The 13,583-nt window shown below is 43.9% G+C and overlaps 1 protein-coding gene across 1 annotated transcript in view; it reads left to right on the forward strand.

The window, feature by feature from the left end:
- LOC108176498 (uncharacterized) overlaps positions 1-13,583 on the forward strand; it is a 93,807-nt gene that overhangs the window by 73,201 nt on the left and 7,023 nt on the right. The window contains exons 5-6 of the mRNA XM_070075825.1: positions 10,912-10,983; positions 12,403-12,633. Of these exons, the coding sequence (XP_069931926.1) occupies positions 10,912-10,983; positions 12,403-12,633 (303 nt within the window). The remainder of the gene's footprint in view (positions 1-10,911; positions 10,984-12,402; positions 12,634-13,583) is intronic.

Raw genomic sequence — 13,583 nt, forward strand, 5'->3', positions numbered from 1 at the left:
ATGCCAAGTGCCTGCCCCATCACTTTTTTGTATTTTTAAAATATTTATTTATTTATTTGAAAGGAAGAATTACAGAGAGGCAGAAGTAGAGAAAGAGAGAGAAGTCTTCCATCTACTGGTTCACTCCCCAAATGGCCACAATAGTCAGATCTGGGCTAATCCAAAGCCTGGAGCCTGGAGCCCAGAGCTTCTTCCAGGTCTCCCACATGGACACAGGTACCCAAGGACCTGGGCCACCCTGTACTGTTTTCTCATACAATGGCAGAGAGCAGGATCAGAAGAAGAGCAGCCAGTACTGGAACTGGCACCCATGTGGGATGCCGGCACTGCAGGTGGCTGCTCCACCCCATCAGTAGATATGCCACTGCCCCATCACTTTTTAATGTGTTTTTTAATTGCTAAGCTTGTCCTGACATTCTAACATTGCACTCCAGGGTTGGGGAAAATACCATTTAAGCAGGTGGGAGAGGTCTAACTTGAACTTCAGTGAGAGTTACTTGGCTTTGGACTCTGCTATGTGACTGGGCAGAAGATGACACTGAGCCCCCTCACCTAATCCATCCCTCAGCAGTGGTTGAGTCCAATTGGTCCTCAGAATTTGCAGGACGTTGGTCCCAGGATGCTCACCATTATAGATATTAAAATACATGGATGCTCAAATATCGTATAAAAATGGAGCAACATTTGCATTTAACATAGGCATATGCTCCTATATACTTTATTAAACATCTTAAAAATATATTTTTGGGGTCAGTGCTGTGGCGTAGGGGGTAAAGCTGCTGCTTGCAGGGCCGGCATCCCATATGGGCGCCAGCTGGTGTCCCAGCTGGTCCACTTCTGATCCAGCTCTCTGCTATGGCCTACAAAAGCATTAGAAGATGGCCCAAATCCTTGGGCCCCTGCACTCACATGGGAGACCTGGAAGAAGCTCCCGGCTCCTGGCTTGGGATCAGCGCAACTCCAGCTGTTATGGCCAATTGGGGAGTGAACCAGTGGATGAAAGGCGACTTCTCTCTCCTCTCTCTGCCTCTCCTTCTCTCTTTGTGTAACTCTGACTTTCAAATAAATAAATAAACCTTTAAAGAAAGATATTTTGTCAAGAGACATAGAGACAGAAACACAGAGAAAGACAGACAGAAAGAAATCTCCCAGCTGCTGGTTCGCTCCGCAAATGCCTGCAACAGTGGGGACTGGGCTGCGTTGAGGCTGGGATCCAGGCACCCAACCCAGATCTTCCTCTTGAGTGGCAGGAACATAACTACTTGAACGTCACTACAGCCCTCCAGGTTCTGCATTAGCAAGAAGCTGGAGTCAGAAGCCAAGTGTCAAACCCAGGTTCTCTGATGTGGGCTATGGAGGTCTTAACTGCTCTTGTGAGAAACGAGCCTCCTGCATACTTTAAATCAAGTCTAGATGACTTATAATAGCTAATACAGTATAAATGCCCTCTCAAGTAGTTATTACACAGCATTGTTTAGAAAATAATGACAAAAGAACTGTACAAGTTCAGTTCCGATACGATTTATTTTAAAAACATTTCCCAACCACAGATTGTTGAATCAGCAGAGAAGTCCAGCTGGATGACATAACCCGCCTCTCAGGCGCGTCCGCAGCGTGGCAGAGAGCGTGTCCCACGATCCTGACACCAACTTGGACTCAGTACCCACTCTGTTCCTGCTGTGTTTGCACCAGGATGTTAACTCTCCAAGGAGCAGTCCCCTGGGATGAAGCTTTTGTCTCTGTATCACTCATTGCAGAATGAGTTCAGGGATGAGACTCTTCCCACATGAACTTTCCAGTTGTGTTGACACTTGGATCCCACTCGCAGACCCACCCTACCCCATGCCGTATTCCATGCCTGGGTCTCCCCCTATCCTTGGCTCTGCCTCAGAAAGGGAGGAGGCCTGTCCCCCTCCACCATCAGGATTTGCAAATGTAGCAGAAACAGAGCATAGGCAGGGTGGAGTGTGTGTGTGTGTGGGGGGGGACAGTCTCTCTGCTGGGGCCTTGGAGCAAAGTGTGGTGCTTCCTGACTGAAGTCCTTAGGGAGACGTCAATAAGAAGGATTTAAAATCTGAAGTGATAGTGTTGGTATTATCACACACACACACACACACACACTCACAAGACCCTGGTGTGCATCTGGTGGTGTAGCTGTGTAACAAGAGGATGAGGAGTGGACACAGTTGGGGCAGCAGGAGAGGAATTCAAAGGCACAAGAATGCAGAGCCGAGAGGAGACATGACCCAGGAGTGCTCCCTGGGGCAGAAGGTAAAAGAATGTGAGCCAAGAGTGAAGGTGGAGCGGGAGGCCTTAGCTCGGGGCCATATCTCAGGGGCAGGCACACAGCCACCCAGAGTCCACAACACTTACGTAGAATTTCCATGCCTCCCTGTGCACCAACCCAGCTGTGTGAACATTTTCCTGGTCTGCCAAGGAGGCACAGCAGTAGAATCTGTAGCCCTGCCAGGCCACAGTGCTCTGGGAAAGATGGAGGTATCTCTGGCTGCCCTGAGGCCCGCAGGTTTCCCAGGCCAATTCCTTTGAGGTAGTCACCTTGTGTCTACAGCGAAGTGTGCAGGCGGTGTGGCTCTGAGCAATGTGGTTCTGCTGACCAGGCTCACAGAAACCTGCTCTTGGCCTTGCTCGCACTCCGATATGTGCTGCCTGACCATGCCCGACACGTCCAGCCGCTCAACTGACCTTGTGGGCTCACTGAGCTTTCTTTTCAGAGCCAAGAATGTGCCATATAAAATGAAACGGCTTTTTGAATAGGCATCAAAATCCTTCTGTGTTTTGTGCCTGGTTACCCAGTCAGAGGTGCCACAACTTGGGCCCAGCCAATCCTAGAGTTTAACGTGACCGTTGTCCCTCTCATCTGATATCTGAGGGTATAACGTAGGTCAGAGGGTTCTCAATGCTCTCAGGGGAAGCCATCCCCAAGTAAGACACATGCCTTTGCTGGACCACCAATTGTCCCCCAAGAAATGAGGCTTTCTGGAGAGGAAGCAGATGTAAGGGACACAGGTGTTGGCCCCAGCTCTTTTCCCAAGTAGCTCCCTTACTTGGACAGATCCTGAAAGGTTCCTTGGTCTCCTCCTTGGCAGGTATGGCTGAGTTAGATGACAAGCTCCTGAAGGTCATTGCCATCAGGTGGGGGCAGAGACACAGCTGTCTTGGAAGTACAGCTCCTAGGTCACTGCTGGCAGACTCCAGAAGCCACTTACACAAGGGGACTTGCAAAAGTTTCTGGAAGATGGAATTAAAAGATAAGGTTATTTTGGTATAGAAAATGTGAATTCATGCATCCATGGGGCCTTCAAAAATTCACAGAAGAATTGTATTATGAAAAAAACCGTGCATGGATTTCAAAATAAAATTTTTTTTGCCTTAAAATAATCTCTTAATTCCGTTTTCCAGGCACTTTGTGCAGTATCCTCATATTTGCAAGGACATAGAAACCACCAGCATTGGGAGCTGCATCTTGCATGGCCTCAGGAATCCTTGCCTCAGTGTGGGTGGGATTTGCAGGGCCAGCATCTGCCCCTGGCCGAGCAAAGCCCTTGCTCTGGCTGTTTGTTTTCCAGGCAAGGAGGGGCGGCCTGCTCTCCTGCTGCTGTTTGCCTGTGGAATATCACTCATGAAGTAAAGCAGTGCTGAGTTGCTCTCTTCAGAAATGACTTTCCTCTGCTTCCTGGCCTCCCTGTAGCAGCCCTTCCTTTTCTTTTCTTTTTTTTAAAGGGTTGGTCAATTAAACCTAGGAGCTCCTGAGACTTTTCTCAACTTTGTGCTGTGAAAGATTCTGATTCAGTCCTAGTGCTTTAAAAAAGCCTTTCTGGGCATCATCTTCAAGGAAAAAATCCCTGTCTTTTTGTTCTACTAGACTTTCTGTTAGATGCAAATGATTACTGGTAGTAAGACACCAAGTTTAAGGCATCCTCTAAAGTGTGACACTGGGGAGTATTTTTTCCAGACCTTTGAGTACAGCCGCTATCATGAAATACCTGACATTATCTCGCCATCAAACAAAAAATTAGCAATAGTGTTCAAGCCACCAGAGATAAGAAACTTTGAAAACTGGAAGATGTGGAGTGGGGAGGGGATAGTTATTTTTAGAATAGTCACTTCCTGCAGAGGATTCCCTTGTTGATGGTCTTATTTGAGGCTAAAATTGTGTGCAATATGAACTTTACTGCAGCAGGACATGCAAAAAATGTGGAAGAGGCCTTCATTACAATGAACAGGCACTCATCGTTTGTTATGGGGATACCCAAGTATCTTCTTTTTCAGGGATCTTCCCTTTTTCCTCCAAGATATCATACCTGAGATGACAACAACATAGGACTATGTGAGAAGATGTTGGTATGTCAACTCATCTGATCATTCAGTATGTATTGAGTACCTGCTGTATACCAGGCACTAAACTAGCCACATGCAATTCAATATTGTTACCTTGAATGTGTTTTAAGATTCAAGGGTTTAATTAGTTGTCAATGCACTACGTTGGCAATCCCTGAGAGCACTCATTGATTGACATGAAAATAAAGAATTATGTAAGCGTGTGTCCTCCTGAAAACATCCAGTCGTGACCATACTCCTGTTACTCCCTCTGTGTGCCTGCAGCTCTGCAGCAAGGTAAGGTCGCCTGCTCGGCCTTCTTTGAGGACCCGTGGCTATACTATGCATTTGGCAGGGCACTGCCCAGCTTATCCCTTCTAATCACCCGGGAGGGAGCATCATGGAGAATTTCTATGAGTGAGGGCAAAATGGAGACCACTGTGAGAAGAGTGAATGCTTCAAGGAAATGTGGGCGACTTTGAGATATGAATTTTAGGTAGTTGTTTGATGAGAGGGAATTGGAAAACGTCAGGCGGAGGGTGTCCAAAGTAAAAGCCAGTAAGTGGGCCAGAAAAGGATTGAGTATTTGAAAGGTGGGAAAAGGCTATATCTCTGTATTGATCACTTGCAATTAATGCAGAAGCTGTTTTGATAGTCAGAAAAGCTCTGCATGAAGCAGTACCTAACCTAGCTAGTGCAATCAAATTTTATTTCAAATTCTTCCAGAACCTCAGTTATATTATACTGTGGTGTTGGGTCAGCGGGAATATTCCAAGTTGTGCTCTGATGGCAAACTACAAGAGAAACTCAATGACTTGAAACAAAGGGATTGGTTGTTATAAAGATTGCACATCCCAGGTCAACATGGAGCCTAGTTATCACTGTCATGTGGGATAGAGATTCCTATTTAGGAATCAAGAGAGTGGATTTTCAAGGAGAAAACACCTCTGTCTCCTACCTTCACTTTCATGCTGAGATGGAACATTATGAGTTGTGGCTAGGTTTCCCAGAAATCTCAGTTATTTGTAAATCCAATATTCTAACTCAAAGATTATCTTCAACCCCACACTGATGATGTTGCAGAGATAAACAGATTAGTGCCAACTCCCACTGAGTTCCTTGAAGTGGGATGAACTTGGGGGGTGGACCAAGCATAGATTTTGTTAATCTAGAAAATCCTTTACTCTACATGGTATGCTAGGTTTTTTTTGCCCATGTTACATGAATTATTTCAGCATTCTTTTTTATCATATTCACACTCTTAGAGAACACGAACACACTCCAATTTTATAGGACTTATCTATCCTTTCTATTCTTCAGTTGGTAGCATTTTGCAAATGTAATTTAAAACTACAAGAAACAGGTTATCCTTCCTAGTGTTCCTAAAGCTATGCTGGGTCAGGAAATGTAGGATTCCAGTAATTACAGAGGAATTCTGCACATTGCGTATATTTTTCATAGTTGTGGACAAAGAGGGAATTCTTGACAATTTAAGAACCTATTGATTATTTGCACACTGCCGGTCAGGAAATAAATCCTGTAAAAACACGGTTCAAGGCTTACACTTTTAAAGTGGACACCGGCTGTAAACTTCATAGAGTAAGACTCATTTCCTGCATGGTCAGGATTCGGTGCATCCAGCAAGTGCAGTCTCCCAATCCACTCCACCTCTACCTAGGTGTTTCCTCTGCACTGTTCTCCCCTGAGCAAATGGCTCTGGCTCACTGGGCATCTCCTCCTTGCTTTGCATCCCCCAAGTAATTAACCTCGTAAGCTGCAACATGACAAAGCCTGAACCCAACCGCCAGGCATGTTTGCAGGTCGTGGCACCAGTCCTAATATATGCTGTTAAATGATGCCCTGCCACAGGGTTCTCAGCATGGAATGCTGCCAATTCAGCCTTAATTCATATAATTTAAACTTAGCAGTGTGAATGACTAACTGCAAAGGGGGAAAATAGCAGAGGTATTAAGAAAATAATCTAAGCTGAGTTACAAAATCAAGTTAGATTCCACTTCCTGTGTGATTGAAATCTTCTGCCTTTGAAAAGGTAGATCATCCTTTAACTCCGCCTCAGTGAGCACTGGGAGGGCTCTGGGGCCAGGCAGATGAGGGTGCTTCAGAGCCCAGGCAATAATGGACTCAAGGACACCTAGTGGACTGCAATGAGCTTCTCTTTTGCCTGCCATCCTCCTCAATGTTTCCCAAAGGTCAAAACTAGTCTCTCCCAAAATATGTAGCCAGACCTTTCCCTTACATTGAACTCCCGTGGGCTGTCCCAACCTGCCTGACTCTTCCATTGCTTCTCCGCGTGTCTGAGTGGAGCCTGGGCAGCAGCCAGGCTGAATCATGTCCCCTGTGCCCTCCCTCTGCCTCTGATGTCCATCCCTGCAGTCATACCACACATCCTTCTGCCTATTTACTCTTGCTTCTTCTTGGGACAGGACCAGGACTTTCCCATGTAAGTTCCCAAAAAGACTTGTGTGTAGCCACTGGGATGGTTCCCTGCTGCAGTGGACAGAGCCTCCTCTCCCCAGCCAAGGAGTGCAGCAGCCTGTTCATCAACAAAAAGACTGAAGACAGGCCAAGCACTCACATTTCCTATGGAAACATTGACATTTACTAGTTAATCAGATCTACGTTTCTTAGTTCTCTGAACTTCTAGCCTGTGACTCTAGGGATTATCCACCATATTTGTACTTTTAACAGTAATTTCTTCACATAGTAAAAGTGAAATGGGCATCCCCTATGTAAGGAAGTTCCTATGCAAGTTATTTGAAAAAAATAAAACTTGGGGTGCATTCTTGCTTGTAACAGTTTAGTCAACAATCCAGTGCCGAGTACACACACTGGTTGAGAAGTCCGCAGTGGGCATAGAAGCCTCGGCATCCAAGCTGGCACTCAGCTTGAGCTCTGTGTCCACCCCACTGGTAGCTTGCTGCTCTGGGAGCTTGAGTGCCCTGTGCTCAGAGCTCCACAGTTCTCACCTGTACTGCTTGGGTAAAGAGGGCAGACACCGGGAACCTGATTAACAAGACTGATGCACAACATCCCCACTGTGATTCCTGTGCACTGTCTTTCCTTGATGAGGAAAACCCCCCCTTTCCACTTCTGTCCACTCTTCCATCTTCCCAGACAAGAGAGGGGCCTTTTCAGCCCTTCACTGACCTTGTGCAGCTGAGGTCCATAGCATCTCCTTCTGTTCTGTCCCACGGTGTGTTTGCCCTCTCTGCATCTGTGAGGTTCCTGACTCTCTGCTCTCTGGTTGACTTTCCCTTCAGTGTGTGGGCTGTATCCATTCCGCACAGTACTGGTGGGAGAAGACAGCCTTTGCATGCTCTCAGTGTTTCCAAATTTCATTGTCGTGACTATCCTTGGTATTAATGGACAGATCTAAATGGAAGAGTTATGTTGACTTTTATTGTTGACCTTGATCTGGCCCTGTGTCCAGACATTCAGAGAGATGGATTTCTCTCTGACCACTCAATGTCCTTGAATCAGAGCATGGGGTCTGTGGGGAATGGGCCCAGGTCTGTTTTCTGCCCTATTTTTAGTCCTCGTGTCTGCAAAATAAGCTTTCAACAAATATTTGCTGAAGTGAAATAAAATTTTTAAAAATAGCTATTATGCAGAAGTAATTTGATGATCCAAGGAGGTAGAGCTCTGTAGGTAAAAACATCCCTGTAAGGTTGTGAATTGAATTTGGAGTTAGCCCCTATGTGTGCAGAGCTTTCATAGCAGCCCATGAACATTCAGGGAGTGGAATTAAAACAGAATCCATGACCTAATGATCATTTAAGAGTTCTGCTGTATCCATACGCCCAATCCTTTTCACCTATGAAAAGAAGTGAAGCCTAGCGCCAAGGTTTGCTTTGTTCTAGAAGAACAGTAGTGTCTCTGTGAGATTCAAGACAGCAGAAGGGGGCAGGGGCAGTAGTCTGATTTGGACCTGTTAAGTTTGAGTTCTCTCTTGACGTCTGTTATGGGTTGAGTGGCATCACCCAGAAAGTCACATGTTGAAGTCTAAATCTATTGTTCTATAGTGGCTGAGCATCTGGCCTTATTTAGAAATTAGGTCATTGCAGAAATACTTAGTTTAGAAGTGATTGTACTGGAGTAGGTGGGTCTCCAATCAGAAGGAATTGGAGTCTTTATCAAAAGGAAGAATTTGGAGATGTAAGTGCACTCTGGAGAATATCATGTGAAAATGAAGTTGGAGATGGTGGTGATGCTTCTAGAAGCTAACAGACAATACCAGCAAACCACTAGAAGCTTGGGAAGAGGCATGGAAGGATGATGACATCTTGATCCCAGACTCCAGGCTACAGAGCTGTGAGCCCATCTTTCTTTTGTTGAAGATGCCTAGTCTGAGGTGCTTTGTAAAGGCAACCCTGGGAAGCCAGTGCACCATCCTAATGGTGTGAGAATGAGGGATTTGGGAACATGGGCTGGACTGGAGGTAAAAATGGGATTTTCTGATATACAGGTGGTAGTAGAAGCTTTGAGGAAAGAGCAAAGTTCCCAGGTACCAGTGCTGAGCACTGAGCACTGTAGAATTTATCTGGAGAGAAGCAACATCCCAGCCCCCACTGAGGAGGAGCCGCTGAGACAACAGTGAAACCCAGAGGATACGGGATCTGGCTTGCTAGGTGATCCTGAAAGCCGAGGAGACCTTCAGTAATTCATTTCCAAATTACTAAATGGCTTTGCTATCCTACGGACTGTGCTATTGGAATAGCAACTGTTTCATTATTTTGGCACTAACATTATTGTATATAGCTGCACAAACTTTAAAGTGTTGGTTTTTATATAAACAGGTGTTTAGGATTGCTAACACGTGACTGACTAGTTACAGAGTCCTCAAAACCAATGCGTTTAAAGACCACTTACCTCTTGATAGGCTTTGTGATCATGTGTTTGGAAATACAAACTGTGGAAAATGTGCTCAATGAAAAGTCCCTTGGGGTCCAGAAGCCACTCAGCAGGGGTTCATCTGACAAAAGCAATAGGGGCATGGTCCACATCCATGATGTACCTCCCCAGAAATACTCTGTGCATACTGAGCAGATTCATATTTTGCATGCTATCTTCGCTTCAATAAACACAAATGAAAGCATTCTGCATGTGGACCTCAGGTTGTTTTTTTTTTTTATTTTTTTTATTTTTTTTTATTTTGCCTCTTTCTCCACTTTCTACTATTTCTTGGAGCCTTTTCCATATACCCAAGTTATACTCTCCCTGCTTCCTGTATCCATTTCCTGGGTATAACAAATTCATTGAAATATCCCCTCTTGATGGACATGTAGGTTATTTCTGATATTTTGCTTCTATGACCAGTGTTTCATGAGTACCTTTGACATATTCCATTTCTTGTGTGTATAGACAAAACTGTGAGATGAATTTGTAAAAGTGGAACTTCCGGGTGAGCAGATAATGTTACTGGTAATCAGGACTGAGGTCCACAAGCTACTCTTGAGGCCACTGGGCCAGTTCACATCATCACCAGCAAGTGTCTGTTCGTGCATGTGCCTGCTAGAAGTGTGCACTATCAAACATTTTGATCTTTGTTACTCTCCTTTGTGAAAAATCCAATTGCCGCGTAGCTTTCATTTGTAGTTTTCTGATTACAAATTGAGCACATTTCATAGATTGAAGAACCATTTGAATTTTCTGTCTTCTGTTTACATTTTTTCTTCATGTTCCCATTAGTCTGTAGACTTTCTTTACAGGTTAGGAAAATGAGCCTTTATGTAGGAATTTCAAATGTATTTTTCCTAACTCATACTTTTTGTTTTCACTTAGATGATTTTTGACACTGAAACTTTACTTGAATGATGTCAAATTTATTAATAATTTTTCTTATGGTTTCTGGTTTCTTTCATAGCTGTAACACCCTTTACTTCTGTGGAATTATAAAATAATATAATTCTCATAGGACTTCAACATTTTCACTTTTTGCTTAAAATATTACCTATTTTGTGCTGATGTTGATGTGAATCTAGCATTTTCCCCCAAACTTAGCATTCACTTGTGCCAACATCATTAGCTGAATAAGCTTTATTTTTCACATTCAACATGAGATAATCTCTTTATTATACACAGTATTTCCAAGCATATTTTTATACCTTCTTGAGTACTTGATTATGCTTCGTAGTTCCATTGTAAATCTGACATTAGACCCCCATTAGTTTAATTGTCACCATTTTATCCTTATTTTCTGGAAGTGTTAGTGTTCTGTTTTTTCCTTTTTGTTCCAAAAATTTTCTTCAGACTCTTTTTGATATTTGAACAAACTTATCTAATTTCAAAATATCTCCTCCATTTTTTTAAATTTTAATTTTTAAGATTTGTTTGAAAAGCAGATAGAGTGAGAGAAAGGCAAAGGCAGACAGAGAAAGACCTTCTTTTTTTTTTTTTTTTTTTTTTTTGGTTCAGCATCCACATATCTTCAAAAACCAAATTGGGCCAGGTCAAAATCAAGAGCTTGGAATAGAATTCAGTTCTCCTACAGGATGCATCTAAAATATTTGTTCTTTGTTAATAAAGCACTTTTGTTGTCTTGTCTTGCTTTAGTGCTTTTGATCATGGGTAATAACATACAGTCATCTCTGATTGGTGTGCATCATTCCTGCATAGTTTCTCTAGGTAAGTGCATAACATTTCGTCTAGTTAGTTTAACAAAATATTTGGTGTCATTTCCTCTATTTGAATGTGACATTTGGTGAGCTACAAGGAAATTGTGGCTAATTCAGCATGCCACTTCCTTCCTAGTGGTGATAAAAGATGTGCTCCGTATTCTAAAACTTCAATGAAATATTTAACAATATATAAGCTAACTCATTATTGAGAATCAAAGTGTTTCCATAAGACAGTGAAATAAAGAGAAACCAGGACTCAGCTATGGAAAAACCACTAAACCCAGCTGATCCTAATTTCAGTTTGCAAATCGTGATGGGGGCAGGAACAGGCACATGGTTCCACCTGATTGGCTGCACTGGTGGAGGGCAGTTGATGATGGCCAAAGAAGAGAAGAGGAGCCTGGAAGTTTTGGCAAAAACAAAGCAGAAGGAACAGGCACTTAAATTAGTGGAATCGTGGAAACCAGCAGGTTCTATGCCTTTTCCTTAGGGAACTGATTAAGCGTTTGAGAAATTTGGTCTGAATATAGGAAAAAATCACTTGCTATTGTCTATAATAAAACAGAAGTAAAATACTTTGAATAATTTGTTCAAGTTCAAAGTAAAGGCCAGGGTGCCTGGTGTCAGGTGTATTATTCTTTTGGTGAATTCTGATCCTGCCAATTCAGCTTTATGTTGTGGCCTGAAAGTGATCACAATTGAATATATCTTTCATATTTGTGCCCTTAACAATATACTATAGATACTTGGGAGAAGTTGAAACAGAAGGTATGGAAATTATAACATTTTTAATGGATCTGCTTCCTTAAAACAAGGAATTACAGTGCATTAAACCCTCAATAGGGGCCAGCACTGTGGCTTAGCCAGTGAAGCCGTCACCTGCAGTGCTGGCATCCCCTATGGGCGCTGGTTCGAGTCTCAGCTGCTCCACTTCCGATCCAGATCTCTGCTATGTCCTGGAAAAGCAGTAGAAGATGGCTCAGGTCCTTGGGCCCCTGCATCCATGTGGGAGACCCAGAGGAGCCTCCTGACTCCTGGCTTCGGATTGGCCCAGTTCCAGACATTGGGACCATCTGGGAAGTGAACCAGCAGATGGAAGACTTTCTGTCTCCGCCTCTGCCCTTCTGTAACTCTGTCTTTCAAATAAATAAATACATCTTTTAAAAAAATTTTAAAAACCCTCAATAGCTCATTGACATATAATAAGACACCTCAACTTAATATTTATGAGGGGAAAAGATCTCTTTTATTCTTTCTTGTTTTTTAGAAAAAGCACAGATAGCATGCTTTTCATAGTAGTAAATTTAAATTGCTAACATGTTTAAACTTGTTACAAACTATGTCTATGAGGACTGGGTTTCAGGATGAAAGTTGTGCTGTTTTCATAAAATGACTCTGGCACTATTTTCTTGTTTTCTATTTTTAGGAAAAAAATTGTGCGGAAATGGATGCGACTTCTCTCTTGGGCGTTTGGAGTTGCTAGAGAGTGGAGAGGCCATGTGGCCTAGAGGAGCTCACGGGCAGGACTGCCCCATCTCTGGGAGCCTTTGTTTGTACCTCTGCATTGTGATCTCACATGCACTCAACTTCCAGGCTTCTTCCGAAGATAACAAGGTCCTCTGGCTTTTCCTGACTTGTGTAGGCATGCACAATCCATGTACGTATGGCCCAAATATCTTCAGGAGCCCCAGCGCTGGGTTAAATAAGGCAAGCTAGTAGGGAAGAGTAAATAGTCACAATCAGGAAGAGGAATCTAAATGTGAGGGTGGACATGCATCCCCAGGAGATAAATGGGAGGGAGAATGAAAGTTCTTGTACTGCTGACTCCACTGCACTCACAACCTCCTAGGCTGGAAGCAGGAAGCTGCCCCTGCTTCCATAGGCAAACACTTGTGACCCAGGGGGCCTCATTGGAGGGTGCACTTGAGGATGCTCAGATTGAACGCCCTTTTTTTTTTTATGGAAAGAGCTTTTTAAATTACAAAAGTAGGGACTTCCATGGTGGGGCAGTGGGTTAAGGTGCTGCTTGCCTTGCTGGCATCCCTTTTATTGAGCTCCAGTTCCATTCCTGGTACATGAGTCCCAATCCAGTTCCCTGCTGAAGCATCTGCTAAAGGCAGCAAAGCATGGCCCAAGTATTTGGGCTTCTGCTACCCACTTGGGAGATTTTGATGCTCCTGGCTTTGGGCTGGCCCAGCCCCAGCTGTTGTGGCCATTTGAGGAGTGAACCAGTGAATGGAAGATCTCTCTCTCTCTCTGACTCTCCTTCTCCCTCTGTTAATTTGCCTTTCAAATAAATAAGTAAATAAATAAATCTTTAAAAATAAATCACAAAAATAAAGGAGGGGTAAAGAAGAGTCTGACGCAGTCAACCGCAGGTGGCTTTCTTTCTGTGTTCCCGGAAACCACAGATAACTTCTGTTTGTCAAGAAGTCTTGAGTCAGCACTCCCTTGACCTCACCTGCTAAGAGGGCGCCCCTCAGTTGATAGCACAGGAAGCTGGGGTTGCCCCATCTTGATCCTCTCAGCCTCCCCCAGGCTCTCTGCATGACTGCCTGTGCCTGAGTGAGGCAACTGAAGGGTGGCCACACCCTGGAGGACCCTCAA

Source organism: Oryctolagus cuniculus, chromosome 6 (assembly GCF_964237555.1).
Source record: "Oryctolagus cuniculus chromosome 6, mOryCun1.1, whole genome shotgun sequence".
NCBI classification, from domain to species: domain Eukaryota; kingdom Metazoa; phylum Chordata; class Mammalia; order Lagomorpha; family Leporidae; genus Oryctolagus; species Oryctolagus cuniculus.